At 34.6% G+C, this 27,371-nt stretch overlaps 1 protein-coding gene, 1 non-coding gene and 3 pseudogenes across 2 annotated transcripts; 1 reads left to right on the top strand and 4 right to left on the bottom strand.

Moving 5' to 3' along the window:
- Positions 1-5,978: 5,978 nt before the first annotated feature.
- On the bottom strand, positions 5,979-6,812 carry LOC120584370 (olfactory receptor 5F1-like; annotated as a pseudogene).
- A 1,703-nt stretch (positions 6,813-8,515) lies between these two features.
- Positions 8,516-8,622, bottom strand: LOC120584376 (U6 spliceosomal RNA). Its single transcript, XR_005648016.1, has one exon. It is a non-coding gene; the product is annotated as a U6 spliceosomal RNA (small nuclear RNA).
- Positions 8,534-9,946, top strand: LOC120584359 (10 kDa heat shock protein, mitochondrial-like; annotated as a pseudogene).
- Positions 9,947-16,049: 6,103 nt separating this feature from the next.
- LOC120584368 (olfactory receptor 5F1-like) lies at positions 16,050-16,717 on the bottom strand (annotated as a pseudogene).
- Positions 16,718-20,597: 3,880 nt separating this feature from the next.
- LOC120584358 (olfactory receptor 10AG1-like) lies at positions 20,598-21,557 on the bottom strand. Its single transcript, XM_039840040.1, has one exon. It carries the CDS (start codon positions 21,546-21,548, stop codon positions 20,598-20,600), a length of 951 nt encoding a protein of 316 aa, XP_039695974.1. The 5' UTR covers positions 21,549-21,557.
- Positions 21,558-27,371: the final 5,814 nt, after the last annotated feature.

Below are 27,371 nucleotides of genomic sequence, written 5' to 3'. Positions count from 1 at the left end.
GAACTAACCTCATGTCTAACAAACACAAGAAAGGGCTAGAAGATGTTGTTCACTGTGAGTCAAAGACACAGAAACATGTTTGGACAGCACCAAGCCAGACTCTGCCACTGTTCTCAGCTTTGGTCACTAACAGTGTGCTACGGCATGCTGTAACATACTTACATTTAGAGTTAAGTTTTATCAGGACATTTGCATAACAGAACAATTATGTATGGTACATGGTTATGTATTTTATTTGGATTTTTAGACAATTGTTTCTAACGCAATGCCATTATAATTTTTATTTTTAAATTATCAATGTTATTGAAGCGTAATTTATAGAAAATAGAGTAAAAAACATGCAACTAGATTTAATGAGATGTCAAATGTGATAAGATTTAAGAAATATATACGCTCATGAAAGCATTTCCACAATGAAGATACAGAACATTCACAATATCCTGAACATTTCCTCGCGTAGCTTCCTAATCTGTCCTTTCTCACCCCAACTCCAGGGAACTACGGATCAGATTTCTGTAGCTATCAATCATTTATAATCCATCAGAATGTGTTCCTTTATCCTGAAGTCTTTGCTCACAGTAGAGTTTTAAGATTTATCAATGTTCTATCTATGTTTAAGTCATTTATTGTCAGTGCTGACTTGAACAAGCTTTATTTTCTGCATTTATTTACGTTGTATGGAATTTGGGTTGTGTTTCGATTTTTGGCTATCTTAATCTCAAAGAATGCAACTTGGAAATTATCTAGAGTTTATGCATCATTTAGATTATTTATTTGATAAGTTTCTCAGTTCATATCATGGGTAGAAAATTTTAAATTAAGGAACAGCTATTTACATAAGAAAAAAACGAATCATGTTTCTCTGTTTATGTAACTATATAAGATGCTGTACTATATTCATCAAGATGCACAGAAAACTTTGGACTCTCCAGACTGCTCATTACATCTACCAAACTTCTGTTTATCTTTTAGACTAAACTGGTATATCCCTAAGGGTGACCTATTATTTTCTCATGCAAAGTTAAAACTTTCCAATGTAATACTCTCATATCCTCCCAATGTAATTTCTATTTTGACCCTTATTGTTGTGTTGTATTATTTATTTCATAATTTGACAACTTTTCCTTCAGAAACACCTTGATTCCCTGGTATTTGTCTTGTTTACTCTCTGGTGAACATTCATCTCCAAGAATAGATCTCTCTACATAGAACACTTGGCCTTTTTTAGACTCAATGATTTATACCCATATCATTTAATCTTCCATAATCACTAATCATGCATGTTGTGTTCTCTTACACTGTTAGCAGGGAGTAAAATGTCTGGAAAGGAGTATGAATAAGAACACAATATACGTTAGCATGAACAAGAGTGAAAGCAGGGAGACCAGATAGGAAGTTTTTCCAACGACCTGTATGGAAGATGAGGGTGGCCGGGATCAAGGTTGCAGTCATGTATATATTGTAAGAATTGGTCACAGGATTTACATAGACTTTATGCTCAAATATTTCCTTCCATTTTGATTCTCATTTTTATCATACATAAAAACAGCCACATTAGAAAATATGACATATTTGTGTGTGCCGCAGGGTTGGATTCAGATCACATACATTATGTTCATCTGAACAGATCTATAATGAAGAGCTGCTTCGTGTGAGTCTCGTATGAAGATAGCAACCTGATCTTTAGGGGTGAAAATGTAACATGTATGCATTTTTAAACAGAAAAATCAAAAACCAGAAATAATTGAACTGTATTTTGCAATTCATTAATACTGATAAAGATCACTTGCAATGGCCCATTTAAAAATAAAACTTGTTTCCGGTCACTCTGCTTCTGACTTCTGTTGGTATCGTTCTGTGAGCCCGCGCTAACTGTCCATTTTTGGCACAAATACTGGGAGATGAGCTATGTTATTACTATTGACTGCATATATATCTTTATCATTTGCTCTTTAAATGTGTTATTTGTTCTTATTCACAATCTCTTACCAAATCTAGCACTTCAGATTATAATGACATACTCTTTTAACGTAACATGTGATCTGGGCATGATGATTTTATGATTTCTAAAATAAAACCTCATCCTTACTTAACATTTTTTTTATGCTGCTTATTCTGTTTTCCAGCTAAATAAACCGTCTATTTGCACATTCCCCAAGTCTGTACCTTTTTTTTATTTTTATGTTTCCCTTACCAGTGTGTTAATGAATCTGACATAGTCTCAACACAAACTCATCTAGTAAATTTTATTTTATTAATTTTATTTGTTTTACAACACATGGTAAGTATGATTGTACAATTTTGGGAGGTTGAGGTTTGGAGGCCGAGTCAGAAAGTCAGAGTTTTTGACATAAATCTCCATCTGATTGATGTCCTGTTGGCAAAATTTCAAAATTTCTTGGCCAATATTCACCACTTCTTTCTTTAGAAACAAATCTGGAAGCAATAAGTTCTTTTAAATGACTGAAATATCACCAGGTCTCTTCTGAGACTCAGTAGTGATGTGTGGACGTATTCAACAATTTCATGATTAAAAACAAAATAATAAGATAATCTTAGAAACAATATATTCTAATTTTCTCAGCCAAAGCAGTAAATTATATGTAAGTTTAGCAGCAAGTGTCCACGTTTCTGCTGTCTGATGAAACATACTATTTGACACTCATTTCATCTATTTTCGATAAATCTATTTGTTTTAATATTGTTTCTATAAAGCTACATATTTTCTTTTTTAACAGTTAAATATCGATTTATTTAAGTCAGTGAGCACATTGCTTGTAAATATGCTACATAATTTTATTCTGTAAAAGTGGTTACATTTGTCAGTAAATTGAACAGAAATACTATTCTGATCAGTTTCAAGCTATATGTTTTCCCTAAAGCTCTTTGTACATCCCTCTTCCACAGATTATATATTCTCACATCAATTCAACTACTTTGTAATTGATTTTTTCCTTATACACCCCTGCCACTTGGGCATTACCTCCTTGACATAAAAATGTTTATCTCTGACCATTAAATATGTTATGAATTAACACATTCTCTTTGATTTTATTTGACCAGTGTGGAGATGAATGAGATTACTACTTCGTTTTATCTTTGCATTAGCTTTTAAAATTATTGCTTAAAATATGTATGTCTTTCCATTTTTTATAGACTCTTGAAAATTACATTGCCTGTTATTTTACACTTAAACTAAATCCAAAATTACTTTGATATAGTAATATCACACTTTCACATTGTTTCTGCCTAAATGGAGGACTCCATCTAGTCATGATTTTTTGGTTGTTTGTGGTTTTCTGTGATTCTTGAATATTGATTCTTTAACTCTTTCCATCTTGTTGGCTTATTTTTATAATATTGTAACATTCACAGGTTTTGTGAGCTATAGTCTATTTTGTCTCATCTAGTAACAGATGAAAATATTGACTAAAACATACTTAAAATGGATACATTTCAATTTCATTAATTTTAATAAATAAATTACATAAAAAACATTGAATAAGGCAAAACTTTAATTGATATGTGTATATTTGGGGAATGTAGTATCATTAAATATTCAAGTAAAATAAAAGACCAGGAATATTAGAAAAACAGAAAGCAATGGTGGTTGCATAGCAAAGAAGCAAAAAATATTACATTCATTGGGGATGGTTTAATAAATATTGTCAGGTAAAAAAAGAATGATAAAATCACACTCCATATAAAAATTAGAAGTCTATTAATGCTTTTACAATTTAAATTTCTTGTGAGTTAAATAAAGTGAAAAATATTTGGAACATTTTTGACATAAATACATTGAACAATTAGCAGAAAATATGATAATTAAAAATATTTTTATAAGTAATATTGTATTTATATAATCACAATTTACATACGAAGCCTATATTCAATAAATTAAAAAGTAGCAAAATCAATAGTGATAATAGTTCTCAAAGTTGAAAATATTTATAGATTTTGTGTAAGAGATTAATTATTTTTTGAGGTTTTTTTTATTACAGTGACATTGGTTAACGAAATTTAGTGTTTCAAGTGTACAGTTCAACCGTAAGTCATATATATATCACGTTGTATGTTTACTGCCCATAGATTTCTTTTTGTCACCACATATTTGAAACCTATTACCTCATGTACCAGCTCCCTTCCCACACCCGCTAGTAACCACTGTCCATGTCCGTGAGTCTCTGTTTGTCATGTTGGTTTGTTGCTTTTAGTTTTATATCCCACGTATACATAAGTGATGTCATGTGGTTTTCAAATTTTTCTGTGTGGCTTTTTTCACTTAGCGTGATCATCTCAAGGTCCATTCATGAGACTAATTAAATGTAGAAGAGCTGAACTTGAGAGCAGAGAACAGGGCTCAAATTACAAAGTGTCTAAAACCCCAAATCTGAGAATAACTGGATTCATCTCTCAAACATTGTTTCTATTTGTGTTTTACTGCAAATTAAAGCATTTAATGAAAGGAATATAACATTAGTATTTCTGAGTGAAACATCTTGTTTTCATGTATGATTTCATTAACTACTTAAGACAGAGAAAGCGGAAAGCATGCAGCCAACAGCCGCCGCCTGGTGCATAAGAAGCAGGCAGGCTACGCAGGGAAAGAGCGAGCCCCTCGGAGAACAGCCTGGCCGTTCTATCGCAGGCCTCCAGGGCCAGGCAACTACTGCAAACTGTGGGCTGAGAGCATGGCCCACGGATGCTCAGACACCACCGATACCTTCACGAACATCCTTTTTGCCTAAATCACCTACATGTACCATTGAGGTCATTATTGAATAGTCAAGTTGGGTGACCTCTTTGTGACAAAGCATAAGTTTGCTATGCCACATTTCAGATGACTTATACATCGTAGGTTCTATCAAGTGTGACTTCAGTGACAAGGGTAAGGAAAGGGACATGGGAAATTTCACTCCGGAAACTGTAAATGTGGCTGTGTCCTTAGCAAGGCCTGACTCCCACTCAGTTCTTTCAGGGTTCTGCTAAGCCAATTTCCAGTCTACCTTCATATTAATAATGCTTCCCTTTAATATTAAGATAAGTCTCATTGATTTTCATTGAAAATTGTTAGAAGATGTTTATACTCAGGATATCTAGGAGCCTATTTTAAAGAATATGTGTCACATTCATCCATTGAAATCTTCATGCCCTGAACTCTGTAGCAGCCAAATATGTGTCCACATGGATTGTGTGTGTGTATCAGTCTGCTAGAGACAAAGTGAGAGAAATGGAAAACTTTCAGGAGAAGAGAAGGGTGTGAGAGAAATGTTTTAATTGGTACATTGTAATCAGGCCACAATTATCCGGATAGCACACTTTTGAACAAACTCACCTTTATTCTTTAAGGAATATAATGTGTAAAGGGGAACTAAGAGAAATTAAAGCTGGGAATTTTACAGTAGCAATTAAAACTAAAGTTCTTAAATTTAAAATTATCATCTTAGGAGATCATTTAATAATTAAAGGTGGTTATCTATTTTTAATTTAACACATTGTGACATAAACGATAAATAACAACCACTTACAAACTATAAATCATGGAAAGGAATGTATGAGGAATTAAAAAATGGATACTACAAGTAATTTCAATGGCTAGTTTCATATGATATTATGAATTTTGTCTCTGAACAGTCAATGTCTTCCTTTTCCTAGGCAAGATGTTATTACAAATAAGCTTCTTTTCTTAAGACCTACTGAAGATGTAGAATGATGATATGAAGGTCTCATTGTCTCATCTCATGTAAGTTTGATTATTTACTTGGGTATTACAGAACATGATTACTTAGCAAATATTCTAATATAAAACCATTGACTTGAACGACCCTTTGAAAGTTCATTAAATACTCTATCTAGTTTAGAAAATTTAACAAAACAATCACAGAAATGAGAAATCCTTTTCCTGGTAATTACATCCCCAAAAGCCGCTTTTACTTCCTTAGTCCTGAGGCTGTAGATCAGAGGATTTAACATGGGGATCACCACTGTGTAGAACTCAGAAGCCACTTTGTCCTAACTTAGGGAGTAGCTGGCACTGGGTCTCAGATAAGTATAGATGGCAGTGGAATAGAACAGAGTTATAGCTGTCAGGTGAGAGGCACACGTCGAGACTGCTTTGCGCCTCCCCTCCCCTGAATGCATGCGAAAGATGGAGAAGAGAATGTAGGAGTAGGAGGTGAGGATGACCAGCAGAGCCCCGATCATATTCACACCAGCAAAGTTGGAAAAGACGCTTTGATTTAGCCATGTGTCACAACATGAGAGCTTAAAAAGTGGAAGGCTGTCACAGAAGAAGTGGTGGATGACATTGGAGCCACAGAATGGCAAGCTGCTTGTGTTTACCATGGAGTTCAACAGCCCTGCTGTAAAAGCCCCTGTTGCCATTTTAAGGCAGACGGTCCTGGACATGAGCAGAGGGTAAAGCAGAGGGTTACATATGGTCACATAACGGTCGTAGGCCATTAACCCGAACAGGATGCCCTCAGTCGTGGCCAAGGTGATGAAGAAGTACATCTGCACAAAGCAGCCAGTGAAGGAGTTTATTTTCTTCTCCAACAATAAATCCACCAGCATCTTTGGGGTGATGGTGGAGGAATAACAGACGTCTGCAAAGGACAGGTTGGCCAGGAAAAAATACATGGGTGTGTGAAGTTGGGAGTCAGCCCTGATTAAAGGATCATGCCAACATTCCCCCAAACTGTTAGTGTGTAAACCATGAAAAATAGTAAGAAGAGGGTGATCTGTAGCTCCAGTGTGTTTGTCAATCCCAGCAGGATGAACTCAGTCACCACAGTATAATTTGTTTTAGTCATTTGTTACAAATATAATCTCAAACATGCATTAGGTATAGATATTTTCCTCTCCAACGTTTAGAGGAAATCATAAAAATATTCATGAGGATACTCACACATGGAAAAAAATAACCTAGGATAATATAGCATAGTAAACAGAGTGACTGAGGAAAGAGGAAAATTAGTGGACAAGTGGACAAGCATTTAAACGTATTAAGGAATTGTCTACTAAATCTGGTTGTAGTCGTTTCAGAGCACTGGGCAACTCTGCACACACTACTTCAGGTTCTGGTAGTATAATGTACGTTGTTCTAGTTTTTCTCTACCATTCCACACCCCAAATACAAAGGAAACAGATCACCTGTGGAAGTCTCTCCCATTCTCTGAACAGCTGTGTGGATTGAACTCAAATCCATTTTTTTTTTCCCTCAAGACCACTCTGTTTAATCTTTTACTCCAAGATTCATTAACTGCCTCCCCCAAATTCACATGTGACTCAAGCAGTGAAATAGTGACAATTTCAAATGACCGATGATGGACATCTATTATGAACTCAAGAATGATTTTGTAGTCTTTTAAAAGTCAACTAAATAATTGTTCTCATTTCAAAGCACACTGTCAAATTAATGTCATGTAGCATCAGGCACTGTACCTGTCCACCACGGCGAATAACAGTACCAAATCCTCAGTTGCTTCCAGGCCTGTCTTAATTGTGTAGACTGTGATTTTCTTTTTTTTTTTAATGGATTCGCAGTAGAAAATTAAAAATGAAAAAAGGAATTTCATTTTTTAAATGAAATGAAATGCAGTGAAAATTTGCATGACTTATTTGAAAGATTTGAGACACGGTCTGAGTAAATACATGTTGCTGCACTTTTATTTTGTTTCCGTAAAGAGAAATCGGTAATCACGGGGACCAGATAATAGGGTTTAATTCTGGAGTCAATCCTCTAAAGGAAATTCATATTCTCAAGAGATGAGAAAACAGTCACATGGAAATACATGGAATCATGCATGGTATCACAAAGTTGATCCTGATCTCTGTGTTACTTTAGAGCCTTTTGCCAAAGTTAAAAAAAAGAAAAAGTAATTACTTATTACGTTGCCTATTTTTTTTATATTTTAGCCTATTTCAAATGGATGAGTATCCCACTAACTGTTATTATTTTATTCTTATTCTTCCCTTTGCCAGTGTGTGTGTGTGTGTGTGTGTGTGTGTGTGTGTGTGTGTGTGTTTAGGGTAAGTTCAACCTTCATTCCAACTCTGTATATCTTAAGTTTTATTTTATTATCAGGTTCAATTGTACAGCACATTGGTTAGAAATTTACACAGTTTATAAAACTATTTGTTCTTCTCTCCTCTGGCTCTACACCTAGCCATTACATTAATGTTAACTGCACCCCCTTGGCTGTGTTCTCCATCTCTGACCATCTATCAACTACTAATTGTACTTCTTTAACTCTTCACCCCCTTCTCCCAGACCTCCAAACTCCCATTCCTCTGTCCATCACCAGATTGTCTTCTATATTTGTGAGTATGTTTCTGATTCATTTGTTCATTTTGTTCCTTAGATTCCTCATATAAGTGAAATCATATGGTATTTATCTTTGTCTGACTTATTTCACTCAGCATAATAACTTCTAGGTCCATCCATATTGTTGTGAATGGTTAAGATTTCATTTTTTTAAATGGCTAAGTACTATTCCATTGTATATATGAACCTAAAAACATAAAACGCTTCATGAATTTGCGTGTCATCCTTGCACAGGAGCCATGCTACTTTTCTGTGTATTGTTCCACTTTTAGTATATGTGCTGCCGAAGTGAGCACCCAACTCTGTTCTTGAGGGAAATCAATGAGAAGAAACTAAAGAAATCCATTTTACCACGTTTAAAGAAATATTCCAGCAAATAGAACATGAGTAGGAAAATCTAACTTCTTTTTTATGATATCAGAATTCGGTTGGCTTATTGCAATTATTGTCTGATTGCGATCCTACAGAGGGATGAGAGTACAGGCTTCCCAGTTCTCAGTGCAGAAGGAAAACAAGGTGAAATAAAACACATTGAGCGTCCACATGTATAGAGACTCTGTGTGCATAGAGAACGCATCACACAGCAAATTCTGTATTCCACTCTTCCATTTAAATTCTCCATTTATTTGCTACATCAGTCTTTGAGGAAGCATTATTATATTACACATTTTGCAGATGAAGAGAGCAAAACTTCAAGCTGTTAAGAAAACTGTCCAATGTATAAAGCGTTAGGAAGTAGAATAGACTTGAGCACAGTCTTCAAAAGAGTGTTAATATCCAGTACCTTATTTTCCTGTCTAATTTCATTTTCTCATTTAGAAGATTATATATGTATATATGTGTGTGTGTGTGTGTGTGTATCTTCTAGTAAATTCAATCGTTCAATCATCAGAGCAGGCAGAATAAATCCAAAACATCATGAAAGATATTACCTCAAAACTTGACTTGTAAAGATCCCACCATCATGCCAATAAAAAGTACCCCAATTGACATCTATGAAATACGTTATATCTTTATTGATATAAGAAATTTAATTAACAATTTAAGAAATGGAAATATTTAAAAAGAATTTGTACTTCAGCAGCCAGAATCATGAATTAAAAGAGACAGGAGAAGAATCAGCACAGAGTGTTATCCTAGAAGAAGGCGATGGAGAAAATGTTATGAAGAAAGAAGAGATGATTAAATTCTAAAGAAAACGAAATCAAAACGGAGATTGACTTTTCCAAAGTTCACACGCCCGGGCAGTCTGACTGCAGATGTCTCCTTGCGGCGGTGGCTCCAGAGCAGAGTAAGAACTGTGGCGGCAGAAGTCACGGCAGGACAGACATTTAGATAGCTTCTTCCCCTCTTGGATCGACTGCTAGTTGCAAGGAGTGCTGCGGGAACTGCAACCAAAGGAGGCATTATGCTTCCAGAAAAATCTCAAGGGTAAATATTGCGAGCAACAGTAGCAGCTGTTGGGTCGGGCTCTAAGGGAAAGGGTGGAGAGATTCAACCAGTTAGCGTGAACGTTGGGGACAAAGCTCTTCTGCATGTGGAGGCACCAAAGTAGTTCTAGACGACAAGGATTATTTCTTATTTAGAGATGGTGATATCCTTGGAAAGTATGTAGACTGATATTAATCATTATTGAAATGGCATCACGTGAAGCTGCCGATTTCACTGAACTTCTGAATTTTCATCATGTAAATAATTTCCATGTCTCTTTTGTAATAAATTAATGATATCCAAAGATACAAAAAAGCAGATTTTATTGATTGAACAAAATATTATAATTGAAATCTTGAAAGAAGTTTTATTGAGGAAGAGCAGAAAAACAATCAATAATAATATTTCAATTTAAATATACTTAAAAATAGTAAAATAATAAGTTGGAAACCACCAGTTTTTTAAAGACAGGTTTATCGCACAATACGTTTCTTACAGGAATTGATCACTGTTTTGAGGTGAACACTTTGATGAGCTTTGCCAAGCACCTACAGTCTTGTAACCACTACTACAATCAAGACGGAATATTTCCTCCAGCCTAATGAATTTCGTTATGTCCTTTTGTAGACAATACCATCCCTTCCCTCAGTCTCTGATAACCACTGGGAAACCACTGGTGTGAATAGTGTCATGCTTTTGCCCTTTCCAGAATGTGATCAGAATGGAAACATACAGAGAGAGGACATGACCAACAGTTGACTCTTGAGCACGACCTAGACAATCAAGGGCTCTTTATCCCCACTCCCCCTCACCCCTGTCTTTGAAGTGTATGTCCTGCCTAGTATTCACCTGCTAGCAGCTATTTCAGATATGCATCTGACAGAGCAAAGTGTTAAGACCATCAGGATTGTATCTGTGGATATCTCCTCTTCTTATTCCCACCCAAGACAAGCCTCTTAAGTAAGCTTCCTTGCTCAGTAAATCTACATTTGATGATAAGACCCAATACGTATTGTTGTTGTCGTTACAGGCTATTAAATCAGCTCCAACTCCTGGTGAACCTAAGAATGAGTGACATCCAAAATATCTTGTCCTCAACAACCCTGTTCATCTCCTATAGACTCACACCTTTTATGGAGTCAATCCACCTCATCCTTTGTCCTCCCCTTTTCCTGCTACCTTCAACTTTTCCCAGCATTATTGTCTTTTCCAAAGAATTCTGCTTTCTCATGATGTGCCTGAAGTAGGACAGCTTCAGTTTTGTCCATTTTACCTCAACAAATGTTTCAGGCTTAATTTGCTCCAGAAACCATTTGTTCATCTTTCTGGCAGTTCAGGGTATCTCTAGAGCTCTCCTTCAATACCACATTTTGAATGAATCTTTTTTTTTTTTCTTATAGCCTTCCTCACACGCACATACTGACTTCGTAAAAAAGTAAGCAACAGGCATAGGGCTGTCTACTTAAATGCAAATTAGCTAATAAAGTTTACAGAGCAGAAACTTTTACATTTACTGACAGGTTAATGGAACAGTGCTTGTCATATGGAGGGCATTGATAAACATTTGTGGGTAAATAGATAAAAGAAGGTGATTACATTTTTAAAATGTAAATTTCAGTCTTTAAATATGTCATTTTTTCTCAATGATGAGATTCATAATTCATCATTTCTTAGATTATATACATGTTTCTGTATATCATTTATCTGAGAATTACTTCAATATGCTAATATTTTACACTGTTTAAACAAATTAATAAGGCAAATGCATGTAGTAAATTGTAAATTAAGCATATAGGATGAATAGTTTCTTTATTTCATTATTGTTTTCTAAAATGCATAGGTGGGTTGCTTTTTTCGGTAGCAGACTGAAAAACATGTTGATTAACTAAATAACGGTAATGTCTATAGATTTCTCTTGAGATTCAATAAGAAATAACGTAATTAGGATATATTCTGATGCTGAGCCTTGTATTATCCCCAATGCAAAAGGTAGGAATTTGCCATTGTCAAGGGATTCATTGCACTAGAGTAAAAAGGGTTGGGAAGGAGTCCTCATGTCTTTATCACATACTCATCAGTTTTCTCTCAGGATAATCTTTGCTTATGATACTTATCCATTCATTAATACATGCTCTGTATTCTCTTTGAATTGAACCTGAAAAAGTCACGAAAGATTTTTGTTAATGAGGCTCATTGGGCATTCCCTTTGAAAGGTTAGTTTGTATCAAAAAGCGATAGCATTAGCATTGCAAGTTTGTAGATTAACAAGGTGATATGAAGATGCTTTCAAAAATAGTGGATAGTCACCTTCAATGTTATGTCTTCTTTTGCAATTTAATGGTTAAAGTTTTAAGATCTATTGGCTTGCATTTTAGTTCCAAAATTTATCACCGCAAAATGTTTTTCTATCTTCCTTTGCAACATAATAATGTGGAATAATCCAGATATATCGCATTTGGAGGCTCAAACATAATTTCAATTAGATTTAATACGAATGTTCTGAAAGTGCAAGGTTAAGTGTAACATTTTAGGTGAAATTGTTGTTTTACGTGTCCCTGAGTCGGTTCCAATTCCTGGTGACCCTATGAATGAGTGATGTCTACAATGTCCTGTCCTCAACAGCCCTGCTCAGCAACTCAAGATTCACGCCTATGGCTTCTCTTATGGAGACAATCTATGTTCTATTTGGCCTTCCTCTTTTCCTGCTGTGTTCTATTTTTCCCAGCATTATTGTCTTTTCTGAAGAACACTGCCTTCTCAAGATGTGCCCGAAATAGGGGAACTTCAGTTTTGTCATATTGCCTCCAGAATGTTTCAGGCTTAATTTGCTTTGGGAGCCACCTGTTTTCTTCTTTCTGGTGCTCTGGGGTATCCTGAGAGCTCTCCTCCAACATTATATGTCAAATAAAATATTTTTTTTTCCTATCAGCCTTCTTAGCTGTCTAACTTTTGCATCCATGCAAAGTAATTGAGAATTTCATAAAATTACCCAGAACAAAAAGACCAAGCCATTTCTGAATAAATATCTAAGAGCAACTAATGCCATTATTAAAGAAAGCTTGCCAGTGAAGAAAGTTTAACATTGCCTGTGGATCAAAATGGAGTCTAGAGGGATCCACACATAAATGAAAAATTTCACCTCTCATACGGTATCATTCAATATAAATGGAGAACATATGTTTAAAAAAAGCAGTGTGTGGGGGTGAATATGCCATCTGCATTCGAAAAAGAGAAGATCCCTACCTAACGCAATAGGCAAAAAGTACCCCTGAATGTGTTAAACATTTAAGTATCTGTCACCCATGCTATCTTAGGGAAAAATATTAAATGACTATAACAAGTGTTAGCAAAGATATGGAACCCAAGATCTTATGTGCTGTTGTTGAGAGTATAATGTAAGGAAGAAATTTAGAAAGAGTTTATTATGCTTTAAAATTGAACATATGTAAACTTTGAGTACATATACATTCGGTGCCACATCTAGGGATATACCAGGATGAATTTTTGTACCTGAGTGACATGTAAAGGAACATTCATACCCACATCGATCATAATAGAAGATAATAGACAATTTAATTATGACATATTAAAGAAAAAGAATACCACAAAGCTGTGTAATTATAGTGAAGGAATACATACAAACATGATCGGATACTAGAAATGTAATAATGAAGAAAAATACAAGCAATATAGAAGACAAATTGTGTACAATATATTTGTAATGCTGAAAATAAGTGTATTAAATATAGTTTTAAGAATATGGATGGATTCATTTATAAAAGTGAAAGCTAGGGAATAATAAAAAATTCACAAGTGTAGTTGTCACTATCAAGAAAGCAGGATAATGGAAATGAATGCAGAGAACTTACAATTATGGTGATACTCAGTTTCCTTTCAATTTAATTCGAGAGGTGAATTTATATGTGTTTCTTTACTTTGTTTCCTAATTTACTTATTTATTTTATATTTTAGAGTAAACTAAAATTTTATATTTTACATAGTATAAAAATAAAGAATTAAAACAAAAAAAAGCTTGAGGAAATTTTTTGAATTTAATGCTTGTGTCCACAGTGCCCAAGACCCTCATCAGGTTCAATGATCCACTAGAAGGGCTCACAAAACTCAGAACTTTTGTACTTATGGTTATGGTTTATTATGCTAAAGAAATAGATTGAAATTGGCAAAGGATAAAGGTGTGTAGTAAAACCAGGCATGAGCTTCCACTTGTCCTTTCGGGTGGAATCACGCAGCCAGCAATTGACGCTTCCAGCAGTGTGGTCTGACAACTTGTGTGAAGCATAGCCAAGACTTGGAGTGCAGGGTTTTACTGGGAGTCAGTACACAGATGTGGAGACAAAACGTAACTGTCCATAGTTACTTGGTCTCTAACTGCCCCACCCCCAAACCCCAGTGTTCAAACTGACACAACCTCTCCCAAAACCCCATATGTACAAATATAGGCATTCACCATAAATCACATCATTAGCAGAACGTGTTTGGTTTGGTTCCCAAGATGAAATGACGCTCTTATCAGGCAAGGTATTCCAAGGTTTCAGAGGTTGTCTCTAGAATGCCAGTCAAGATTTGGTCCTGAAGAACTTAGGAAAATGTAGAATTTGGGCAGCCAAGGCAATTGAGTTAACCCTTTCTTTCACAGTACCACATATGCAAATATTTAATGCAAGACTTCATCTATTAATAACATTATATATTTGGTTATTTATTTGGATCTATGTGATTCTTAAATATTGATTCTTTCACTCCTTCCATCTGATGTGCTTATTTTTTTAAATGTGTGACATTCACAGTTTTGGTGGTTATTCTCTGTTTGGTCCAACTGATAAAAATATTGACTAAAACACAGCCTAAAGCATATATTTCAAAGTTCCCTCAAAATTTTAATAAATAAATTATTCAAATCCCCTGAAAAAAAGGCAAAACACTGATTGATATCTGTATATTTAAGGAGTGTGGTAACATTAACCATCCAAGTCAAACAAAAGACTATAAAAATAGAAGACAAAAGGTAATAGAGAGTATAGCAAAGGGTAGAAAAAAATCACACTCTTAAGAGAGGGTTAAAAATATTGTCATGTTCCAAAGAAAGAAAAGAATGATTCAATATTAAAAGTTCAAGTCTCTTAGCTTTTACAATTTAAATTGCTTTTGAGTGAAAGAAAGTAAAAAAATATTTGAAATATTTTTCACACAAATGCACTGAACAATAAACAAGAAAATATAATTAAAAATATTTTTTATAAATAAAGATGAATTTAAGAAATAATCAAAATCTATATAAGAAGCCTATATTCAATAAATTGAAAATTAGCAAAATCATTAGTGATAATAGCTCCCAAATTTGAAGACATTCGTAGACCTTGTACATGAGAATAATGAAATGTAAGAAAGCTGAATTAGAGAGCAGAGAACAAGCACAAATTATAAAGTGTCTACAACCCCAAAGGTCAGAATAACTGGATTCATCTCCCAAAACACTGTTTCTATTTCTGTTTTACTAGAAACTAAAGTATTTAATGGAAGGAAAATAGTATTAGTATTTACTAGTGAAACATCTTGGTTCCAGATATGATTTCCTTACATTCCCAGGACAGGGAAAGCAGAAAGCATGTAGCCAACAGCTGCCAGCTGGTGCATAAGAAGCAGGCAGGCTACGCAGGGAAAGAGCGGGCCCCTCTGAGAACAGCCTGGCCATTCTACCACAGGCCTCCGGGGCCAGGTAACACTGAAGACCTGCGAGCTGAGAGCATGGCCCATGGGTTCTCAGACACCACTGATACTTTCATGAACATCCATCTGGCCTAAGTCACCTACACAGAGCATTGTGAGTATGGAAAGGTCCAGCAGATGATCTGTTTTTGATGGGTCATAATGACCGCTATGCCACATCCCAGATGACGTGTATGTCAACTTTTAAATGAGATGTGACATAATACAATAAATTATAATGGAAATATACTTTAAATTTAAAGCATTTTGATAAATGTGATACATAATAATCTTTAAAATCATAAATACTAAAAATAATTCACAGGAAAAAGTACAAGCATAATTACATATATTTTAAAAGGCTACTTTTATGTGATATTGTGACTTTTGTCTCTAAACATTCAGTACGTTCCTTTCCCTAGGCAAATAAACCTTATTTCTTATTACTGAAGATATAGAATAATGACATGAAGGTCTCGCCGTCTCATATAAGTTTGGTAATTTATCTTATACTCAAATCAGATACATGTACTTGAATATTCCAGAATGTGATTACCTAGAAAATATTCTAATAAAAATCTGTTGGCTTAAACCAGCCTTTGAAAGTTCATTAAATACTCTATCTAAGTTCATAAAATTAAATAACACAATCACAGAAATGAAGGAATCTTTTTCCTGGTAATAACATCCCATAAAGCTGCCTTTACTTCCTTATTCCTGAGGCTGTAGATCAGGGGATTTAACATGGGGATCACCACTGTGTAGAACACAGAAGTCACTTTGTCCTGACTTAGGGAGTACCTGGAACTGGGTCTCAGATTAGTATAGATGGCAGTGGAATAGAACAGAGTTATAGCTGTCAGGTGAGAGGCACACGTCGAGAACGCTTTGCGCCTCACCTACCCGAATGCATGTGAAAGATAGAGAAGAGAACATAGTAGTAGGAGGCGAGGATGACCAGCAGAGCCTCGATCATATTCACATCAGCAAAGGTAGAAAAGAGGCCTTGATTTAGCCGTGTGTCAGAACATGAGAGCTTAAAAATTGGATGGCCATTAAGCCGAACAGGATGCACTCGGTCGTAGCCAAGGCGATGAAGAAATACAATTGCACAAAGCAGCTAGCAAGGGAGATGGTTTTCTTTTCTGACAATAAATCCGCCAGCATCTTTGGGGTGATGGTGGAGGAATAACAAACATCCACAAAGAACAGGTTGGCCAGGAAGAAGTACATGCACAGTTTTCGAGTTACTCTGTAGTTTAATATGAAATATGAATATACTAATTTTGCAATTCTTAAACACCATTTCTTATTGTCAGAGAATGTATCCTGGAAATTATCTAGATTTCATTCATCATCTAGATTATTTCTTTTAATGTTCTCTGTTCCTGCCATGACCATTTTTTTTAGTTACAGATATTTACATAAGAAAAAGATGTGTCTGGACAGGGAATATAGTACACCAAGTCTCAAGGTTCCTCTATCAGAAAGTGAGGGTGGGAAAATGACATTAGAAGGCTTTAACATGACTGGAGAGAAAGGATAGTGACTTTTGATTTTGGCTATAAATATTTGGTAAGGTATATAAAATAATTATTGCGTGATTTTAATTCATTTTTAATAAACTTGATTAGGATGGTATTGGTTAATAAAATTATATAGATTACAAGTGTGCAATTCTATAATACATCATCTGCATATTGATTGCATTGTATGTTCTTCCCCATAGTGAAATTTCTCTCTTTTACCTTTATCTACCTCCTCCTTACCTCTTTTCCTCCAGTACCACTAAACCGTTGTCTGTGTCTATCAGTTTTTGTTGCTTTGTTTGTTGTTTTTTCAATTATTCATTTGTTGTTTGTTATTTATTCGTTTGTTGTTTTCATTTTTACATCCCTCATAAGTGAAATCATATGGTTCTCGATTTTTTCCATCTGACTAATTTTACTTAGCTTGATATTCTCGAGATCCATCCATGTCATCAAAAATGGCAAAATTTAACATTTTTATGGCAGAAAAATGTTCCATTGTATATAACGAACTACATTTACTTTTTACTTTCTTGATTTCAGAATTCTTTCATTTATCATCATTCAGTGCTCACTGGCAATCATTAAGTTTGACTATGTCCATGTTTACAATCTTAAATTTGTCCATCTCTTTATCTATCATTACAGCTCTTTTAGTTATTTTTAAAGAAATGACTCTAACTGTTATATATACAGATTCCTTTTTGTTTATAAAAATCTGTTGTTTCTTTCAAGGATCGAAGATCATTTGGCAGATTCTCAAATTTCTCTGCTGGATGCTAAATATTTCTTAAGACATTTAGAAACAATAAGCAAGGATGAGATGCAAGAATTTTCTTTGCTACGTAGTTTTACATTTAAGAAATAAAAGTTATGCCTTGTGATTTACATATCACATTCTTTTTAAATATATCCAAACTACATATAAAATGTAGTACATAAATCAGAAACTATTTGAAATGCTGCCACTGTGAGGAAGTCAATGTGTTCTTCTAATACAGAGAATAGTCTGATGATTGCCAGAGGCAGGGGGTGGAGGATGGGCAAAATGGGTGAAGGTGGGCAAAGTGTACAAGCCGACAGTATAAAATAAATAAGTCACAGGGACGCATGGACGCCACAGCGTCTCTAGTTTATAATACTCTATTGCATATCTGAAAGTTGTTAAGAGAGTAGATCTTCAAATTCTTCCTCATAAGAAAAGAAATTTTTGTAACTATGTGTAGTGGTGGAGGTTAGGTAACCTTATCATGTCGATCATTTCACAATATGTAAAAACATCAACTCATGTTAGACATCTGAGATATATGTCAATTATACCTCGATTACAAAAAGAGAATAAAATATTTTTGTTTCACATATTGCATTCTTTTTGTAATAAGTGCAAATAATAAATAAAAATATGATAAATAAATCATGCAAACTAACACTTCATGAAGTGGACTGTTTCCTTTTGGAGAACTGCAAAATGGAATGAGGGAAAGCAAAAAGTTTTTATGACATAAAAAATAAAAAACAAGGAAGAAAAAAATATAATATATCTGATTGGGACTACATAGTGAGCCTGGTTTGGGGCGAGAAGGTTGAGAGTTGGGTTGGTTTTTGAACACTGACTGGATCAACTGAGTTCCTGGTCAAGTGGAACACTTACCAGGACATGAAAGTTATCTAAGTTTTGGTTTGCTGATTGGTATCTCTGGCATGAGCAGCTCCATCTTGGGCCTAGAAATTTATTTCAACCATGTAAATGAAGTATTTTTTATATATACATACATGTATATAAATTATATACACATGCATATAAATTATACATATAATTAATTCTTTCTTATAAATGAGGAAATTGTAGCTCAGAGTCAGGAAGAAATTTACCTAAGGGTACACAACTCTTTTGACTTCAGAAATGGTACATCTATCCACTATACAGTTTTCCCACCTCATTGATGCGAGGACAGAGGTTTATGTCCCATGGGACCAATCTATCCATGGTTACCTTCAGAAAATTCTTGTAAACACTGAGGGATGACCTTGCCTTCTAAAAGTCCAGATTGAGAATACTACGAGTCCTCAGGTGCACTTGGTGGGTCTTTGTAAACACAGGGAGACTTGCAGGGAGTGGCCCTTGAAGAGAGCATGGAAGTTCAGTATCTTTTCCCTAGACATCTCTTCCATCGTGACTGTTCCTGAGTCCTTTTATAATAAATCCATAATGTGGTAATTAAAATGTTTCTCTGAATTCTGTGAATCACTCTAGAAAATTAATCGAACTGAAGAAGGCGGTGTTTGAAATCTTTGATCAATAGCTCTCTGGTCAGAGGCATAGGTGACAAACTGGGCTTGTGACCGGTATATGAAGTGTGTACGTGGGGGGTACACGATTCTTTTTAACTAATAAGGTAGGTATTTTCATTCTACATTCAAAAGATAAAAAATGGCAAATTACTGCCCCCAAAATGATAAGAATTTATTTCCATGATTCAAATAAAAGAACTTTAATGATAAGACTTTTTAAATGATGTATTACTTTCTTTGGTCTACTGTAATCAATTACTAGAAATTGAGTGGCCTAAAACAAAAAAAATTATTCTCTCTCAGTTCTAGAACGTATAGTCCAAAATCACTGTGCTGGCCAGGTCTCACTCCATCCAGAGAGAATTGTTCATTGCTTCTTCCAGGTTTTGGTGGCTCTTGACGTTCCTTGATTCTTGTGTGCATCACTCCAATCTCTGCCTGCATCTTCACATGTTCTTCTCTATGCCTCTGTAACTGTATTCTAAACTACTTGTTCTTTTCTGCATTATAAGAATACTGATCATAGTATTTAGTACCCATATTAACAATGGATGATCTCATTCTTTAATATATCTGCAAAGACGTTTTTCCCCCTCAAGTAAGACCACATCTGAAGGTTTTAGATTTACATATATTAGAGCCATCATGAACACAATACACATTGATATAGAGAGTTAAGTGAAAATCCTGGAAACTTCTAAAAATAAATTAATATTCCCAAAGTGAACTACAATGTGGAAGAATGAGGTTATCAGAGGACAGTGAGTTTGGGGATATAACAAGAGGGGATTTGTGGATTAAAACACCATGGACAGTGACAAAATAAAAACAAGGAAAAATGTAAAAGAAATACTAAGATTACTCTGCTTCCACCATCTCGGCTGTTGATGGTTTTCCTCATTGGCTATGTCAAATCAGCGTCCTAAGGTTAGTAAAGAAATCTGAAGACATGGGAAGGTTAAAGAAAATATATCGCGGAGAATGACTCTAATCCCTGGTTATATAATACACTTGGTTAACCATCAGTGTTTTGCTCAGGCAATCTCTAACTCACTAGTTCATAGTGAAAGGAAACAGGGATGTTCAAATTAGAATGTTACAATGGAGATAATTTGCGCTCTTACTACAAAGAATCATTTACCTAACCCTATAAAACTAAGGTCCCTTAACATAATGTGAGTTTACTTTGATGACGTTAATGATCATTATTTAGAATCAGACATAAAACTAGATTGTTTCCTTTGGCAGCTACATGCCAAACATATAATAATGTCCTTTTCTGTATTTTTGCATCATCGTAATAACTTACTTATTAGTTTTCTCAGTGCCATCATGATGTCTTTGTTCCTCAGAGTGTATATAATGGGATTCAGTGTGGGAATAAAAATGGTGTAAAAAAGGGAAATCATTTTTCCAGTCCCTTCAGATTGATTTGGTTTTGGTTGCAGGTAAGTGATAGTAGCTGTTCCATAGAATAAGACCACAACTATCAGGTGAGAAGAACAGGTGGAGAAGGCTTTCTTCCTCCCGCTGGCTGATGATATTTTGAGAATGTTGGCAATAATTTTGCCGTAGGAGACAAAGATCAATAGAAATGGAACCATGACAAACACCACTGCAGCTAGATAAACTGCGATCTCATTCAGAAATGTGTCCCCACAAGCAAGCCTGAGAACTGGGGGGATGTCACAGAAAAAATGATTCATTCTGTTAGACCCACAAAAGGGCAGAGAAAAAATCTGACATGTTTGCCCAATTCCTACTGGAACTCCACTGACCCAGGAGGCAATGGCCAGCTGGACACAGACCTTGTGGTTCATGACCAGCGGGTAGTGCAGAGGGTTACAAATAGCCACATAGCGGTCATAGGCCATTGCTGTCAGAAGGAGACACTCTGAGACTCCAAACATAAGGACAAAGCACATTTGTGTGGCACAAGCAACCAAAGAAATGTTTCCATTCTGGGTCAAAAGATCCATGAGCATTCTCGGGACGGTGGCTGTTACATAACAGATTTCTAAAAAAGAAAAATTGTTAAGAAAGAAATACATGGGTGTCTGGAGGACAGGGTCAATGCTTGTTATCAAAATTATTATGCTATTGCACATCAGGATAGTCAGGTAGATGACCAAAAATATCCCAAAAAGAATCCATTGGCTATTGGGAATATCAGAAAACCCCAAAAGAACAAACTCTGTTATTGTAGTCATATTTGATTTTTCTGTTTTTAATTGGTTCTCCATCTGCAAACATGATAAATTCAGGATGGTTAATTCATTAATGTTCTTAAAATACATTTTCCTCTTCTGCTAACTGCATTAGATGCATGAATGTATTTTTATAATCTCTAAACTTATGTCCACCTTCACGTTTCTTGAAAGTGAATTTTGAAACCTCAGAAAGAAATCGATTTGCACTTGAGATCAATCAAAGAAATAGAACTGAATATATGTTTTTATTCTTTGAGGTAATAATACCAGAGAAATAAGAAGTGTGCATTCTTATTTAGAGCTTACCGTTTAGAAGTAATTTCTAATTACTTCATGCCCATAAAGAGTAGAATTATGGTACAGGCTTTTGCTATTGCATTTGTCTGGATTTAACAGTTTCTTTCTGAATTGATTGATTTATTCTACCTCTTTCAATTTAAAGTGCTTCTCTAAAGCTTTTGTTTAAGTTTTATATAAAATGTGTTTTAAGTCATTCCATTTATAGTTTAATGAGAATCAATTTTCTTTGAGCAATCCTTTGTTAGTGAGGCAATAAATATATGCAATATTATCATGCCACTTTATGCACCTCTCTCCTCACTCACGACAAAAATGGACACCATTAATCCCAGCATACTGTTCAATAACTTTCCTTATTAACATCCCCATAGAGTATATGATAAATATCATTTAACTTTTAACTCAATCAATAAATATGACCCACTCATCCCAATACTTTTTTACATTTCCCTCCCTTCCTAGGTAAGATTCTAATGTCACGTAGTTCCATTGAACTAAATTCAATTCCCTTTCTCGTGTTGCCCCATATTACTTTGCCTAAAGCGTAAACTTGATTAAGTCCGATTATATTTTCTCTGAGTATACAAATGCTTGGAGTCTATGAATTAAACTTAAACACACACACAAACACAATTTTATTTCACTTCATATTAATTCCATTTAATATTAGGCAGTCAATACTGCTTGACTATTTCCACTACACTTTATTAATATTTGTTTTTTAACATTCCAAAATATAAAACAAAGATTATGTTTCCTATCTCATCACTCTGTTACACACATCTTTACCTATTAGCACCAACACTTGATATTTTTTCATTAATACTTTGGTTAATAACTCAGACAAATAGTCTTTTACATTTCCCTATTTTAGTTAGTACAAGTTCTCAATATTAGTTTAATTGAATAATGGTGATTATAAATGTGTTTTCTATCGTCATTTGATCTCGGTCTTTTTTTCAGTAATTTGTAATGAAGAAAGTAAGGAACTACGTGAGTTATCATAGCTGTTAACTCATTTTCCAAGAAGGAATCTAGGATTTCCTACTTTTCTGTTTTATTTTTTGTATCTTGATCCTCAAATTAAGATTTATCTTTAAAAAAAATAGTCTAACAAAACAATTACAGCTTACCTTTATAGATTTGCATGAAGATGTCTATGTGAGCGGAGGTGTTTATTAACCTGTAAAATTGTTAAGTTCTTCTGTCGTGTTGAGGAGCCACTGTAATTCTATGACATTCTTGCTGGCGTCAAACATTGGCTGCTCTTAAATAGGAAGCAGCCACACACACCTGGGGGAATCTTCTCTTGTGTGTCAATTAAATTCCTGAGCACAGCTCTTTTTGGAAATCATCAGCGTTTATTTTTTAAAACCATTTTCTTTGTAGGTGGCTTACCCTTCTCCTCACCATATCTTTGCATGTAGCACCCCTTAATTGGGAGTTCCTTGGTGAAGAAACACCAATTACTGTCCAGTAATATTTTCAGAAGAAAGTTAGAAAGCCTTCTACAAATCGTATTTCAGACTCATAATAATTGGTGTGGATTTCCCTTCCTTACTTTTCTTCCTATAATTGATCCAAATCCAGATCATCCTCACTTTCAGAAAAATGTATCACAAGTTGTATCAAATGAACATGGCATGAACATTCAACACATTGAGTGGTGAGAGTCCTTTTCATGAGCTGACCTCTGTGGATAGATTAAATTTTGTGGAAATTAAAGCATGTGGTGTCTGTTGATGAAAAACAATTGGATGGATATAGTCATTTTATGACACCTTCTCAGGCATCAGGGAAAATTTCTAGCTGACTCAAAATGTAAACTGGAAAAAAAGCATTTTAAAAAAGAATATTTAAGACAGAAAACAAAGAAACTCTTTGCTAAACTCTTATTCCCTTTTCAGCTACTTTGAATCAGGTGTGGAGTTAACATTATTATACACAATGATTCTACTGGTAACTATATTTGTTTTTCTCCTGTTTCAATGTTCTTTGAGTATCTGATTTGTGATTCTAAACACATTTTCTTTCTTTTTTTAATTTTTAGTCTCTTACTCTTTACTACAGCATGCCTCTCATACATTGGCACACTGTGCTCTTTATTATGACTAATATGGTATTCTTATGGGGCTTCCATCATGAGAAAGGTATGTGTAATATACTTCCAGAAATTGTGTGGCTTCCTTTTATACTGGGACAAAATGAATGTTCATCCCTTGTTAAAATGGAGAATTGGGATATTTTCTTATTTAATTAAATATCACCACCACTGAAAAAACATGTAAAAACTAAAATGATTCCTCAGCTATATCAGTGGCTGCACAAAATAGAGAAGCATCTTACACCCACTTCACAGAACAATGTTGCATCAAAGCTAATGAAACTCTGGTTCCTCTTACTCCAGAATCCCATGGTTCCCTAGTTTGTACTTTGTGGTCCCCTTTTAGATTTTCAGCATTCAGTGAGCTGGGAATTACAGACACATGTAAAATAAGGAAAGAAGTGCGCTCTTAAGAGACGGCATAGAAGGAGAGACACATCACTTCTATCCACATGCCATTGAAGGAACTAATTGCATGTCTAACAAAGATGTGAGAGGGCTACAGGATGTTGTTCACTGTGTGTCAAAGACACAGAAACATGTTTAGAGAGTATTAAGCCAGACTCTGCCACCGTCCTAACTTTTGGTCACTAACAGTGGACTACAGTATGTTGTAACATACATATATTTAGAATTAAGTTCTATCAGTATATTTGCATAACAGAACAATTACGTATGGTAAATATTTATGTATTTTATTTGGATTTTTAGACAATTGTTTCTATGCAATGCCATTATAATTTTTATTTTTAAATTATCAATGTTACTACAGCATAATTTACAGAAAATAGAGTACAAATATTCAACTAGATTTAATGAGATGTCAAATGCGATAGGATTTGAAAAATGTGTACACTCATGAAAGCTTCTATACAATGATGATGCAGAACATTCACAGTATCTGAACATTTCTTCATGTAAATTCCCAATCGGTCCTTTCTCTACTCCATCCCCAGGGAACCACGGATCAGATTTCTGTAGCTATCAATCATTTATAGTCCATCAGAATGTGTTTTTTTATCCTGATGTCTTGCTCACAGTAAGAGTTTTAAGATTTATCAATGTTCTACCTATGTTTAAGTCATTTATTGTCAGTGCTGACTTGAACAAGCTTTATTTTGTTCATTTATTTCTGTTGTATGGAATTTGGGTTCTGTCTCGATTTTTGGCTATCTTAATCTCAAAGAATGTAACTTGGAAATTATCTAGAGTTCTGCATCACCTAGACTGTTTATTTGATAAGTTTCTCAATTCATACCATGGGCAGAAAATTTTTATTTAAGGTACAGGTATTTACATAAGAAAAAATGAATTTATGTTTCCCTTGTTATATAACTATATAAGGTTCTGTTCTATATTCTTCAGGATGCACACAGAACATTTTGGACTCTCCAGACTGCTCACTATGTCTATCAAACTACTGTTTATCTATTCGACTAAACTGGTATATCCCTAAAGGTGACCTATTATTTTCGCATGCAAAGTTAAAACTTTCTAATGTAATACTCTCATATCCTCCCAATGTAATTTCTATTTTAACCCTTATTATATTATGTTGTATTATTTATTCCATAATTTGACATCTTTTCCTTCAGAAACACCTTGATTCCCTGGTATTTGTCTTGTTTACTTTCTGGTGAACATCCATCTCCAAAAATAGATCCCTCTACGTAGAACACTTGGCTTTTTTTAGAGACTCAATAATCTACAACCATATCATTTAATCTTCCATAATCACTAATCATGTATATTGTGTTCTCTTACACTGTTAGCAGGGAGTAAAATGTCTGGAAAGAAATATTAATAACAACACAATATACTTTAGTGTGAACAAGAGTGAAAGCAGGTAGACCAGATAGGAAGTTATTGCAGCGATCTATATAGAAGATGAAGATGCCCAAGATCAAGGTTGCAGTCATGTATATATTGTAAGAATTTGTCACAGGATTTACATAGATTTTATGCTCAAATATTGTCTTCCATTTTGATTCTCATTTTTATCATAAATAAAAACAGCCACATTAGAAAATATGACATATTTGCGTGCGCCGTGGGGTTGGGTTCAGATCAAATATATTATGTTCATCTGAACAGATCTATAGTGAAGAGCTACTTCATGAGTCTCGTATGAAGATAGCAGCCTGATCTTTAGAGGTGAAAATGTAATATGTATGCAGTTTTAAACAGAAAAATCAAAAACCAGAAATAACTGAACTGTATTTTGCAATTCGTTAATACTGATAAAGATCATTTGCATTGACCCATTTAAAAATAAAACTTGTTTATTGTCACTCTGCTTCTGACTTCTGTTGGCATCATTCTGTGAGCTCATGCTAACTGTCCTTATTCAGCACAACTACTGGAAGATGAGCTACGTTATTACAATCGACTGCAAATATATCTTTAATGTTTGCTCTTTAAATGTGTTATTTATTCCTTTTCACCAACTCTTACTAAATCAAGCACTTCAGAGTATTGTGACACACAGTCTTCTTATGTAACACATGATCTGGGCATGATGATTTTATGATTTGTAAAATAAAATCTCACCCTTACTTAACATTTTTTTAGGCTGCTTATTCTGTCTTCCAGCTAAATAAACCTTCTATTTGTACATTCTCTCCAAGTCTGTACCTTTTTTTCATTTTTCTGTATCTTTTTCCAGTGTATTAATGAATCTGACACACTCTCAACACAAACTCAGCTAATAAATAATATTTTATTAATTTTATTAGTTTACAACACATGGTAATATGATCATACAAATTTGGGAGGTTGAAGTTTGGAGCCCAAGTCAGATAGTCAGAGTTTTTGACATAAGCCTTCATCTAATACATCTCCTGTTGGCAAAATTTCAAAATATCTTGCCCAGTATTCACCACCTCTTTCTTTAGAAACAAATGTGGAAGCAATAAAATTTCTTAAATGGCTGAAATATTGCAAGGTGTCTTCTGAGACTCAGTAGTGATGTGTGGACTTATTCAACAGTTTCATGATTAAAACTAAATGTTAAGATAATCTTAGAAACAATATATTGCAATCTCTCAGCCAAAGCAGTAAATTATATGTAAGTTTAGCAACAAGTGTCCACATTTCTGCTTTCTGATGAAACATACTCTTTCATCTATTTTCAAAAAGCTCTTTGTTTTCATCTTGTTTCCATAAAGGTATATATTTACTTAAGTCAGTGAGTACATTGCTTGTAAATATGTTGCATAATTTTGTTCTCTAAAGTGGTTAACATTTGTCAGAAAATTGAAGAGAAATACTATTCTGATCAGTTTAAAGCTATATGTTTTTCCTAAAGCTCTTTGTAGGTACCTCTTCCACAGATTATATATTCTCACATCAATTCAACTACTTTGTAATAATTTTTTCCCTATACACCCCTGCCACTTGGGCATTACCTCCTTGACATAATATTGTTTATCTCTGTCCATTGAAATGTGCTA

Source organism: Pteropus medius, unplaced genomic scaffold (genome assembly GCF_902729225.1).
Source record: "Pteropus medius unplaced genomic scaffold, Ma_sr-lr_union100, whole genome shotgun sequence".
Classification (NCBI taxonomy): domain Eukaryota; kingdom Metazoa; phylum Chordata; class Mammalia; order Chiroptera; family Pteropodidae; genus Pteropus; species Pteropus medius.
This window is presented reverse-complemented; position numbering and strand designations above follow the sequence as displayed.

What these genes read in the sequence shown, in the direction of transcription:
- LOC120584358 (XM_039840040.1), bottom strand. Translation starts at nt 21,548, where the DNA reads ATGGAGAACCAATTAAAAACAGAAAAATCAAATATGACTACAATAACA.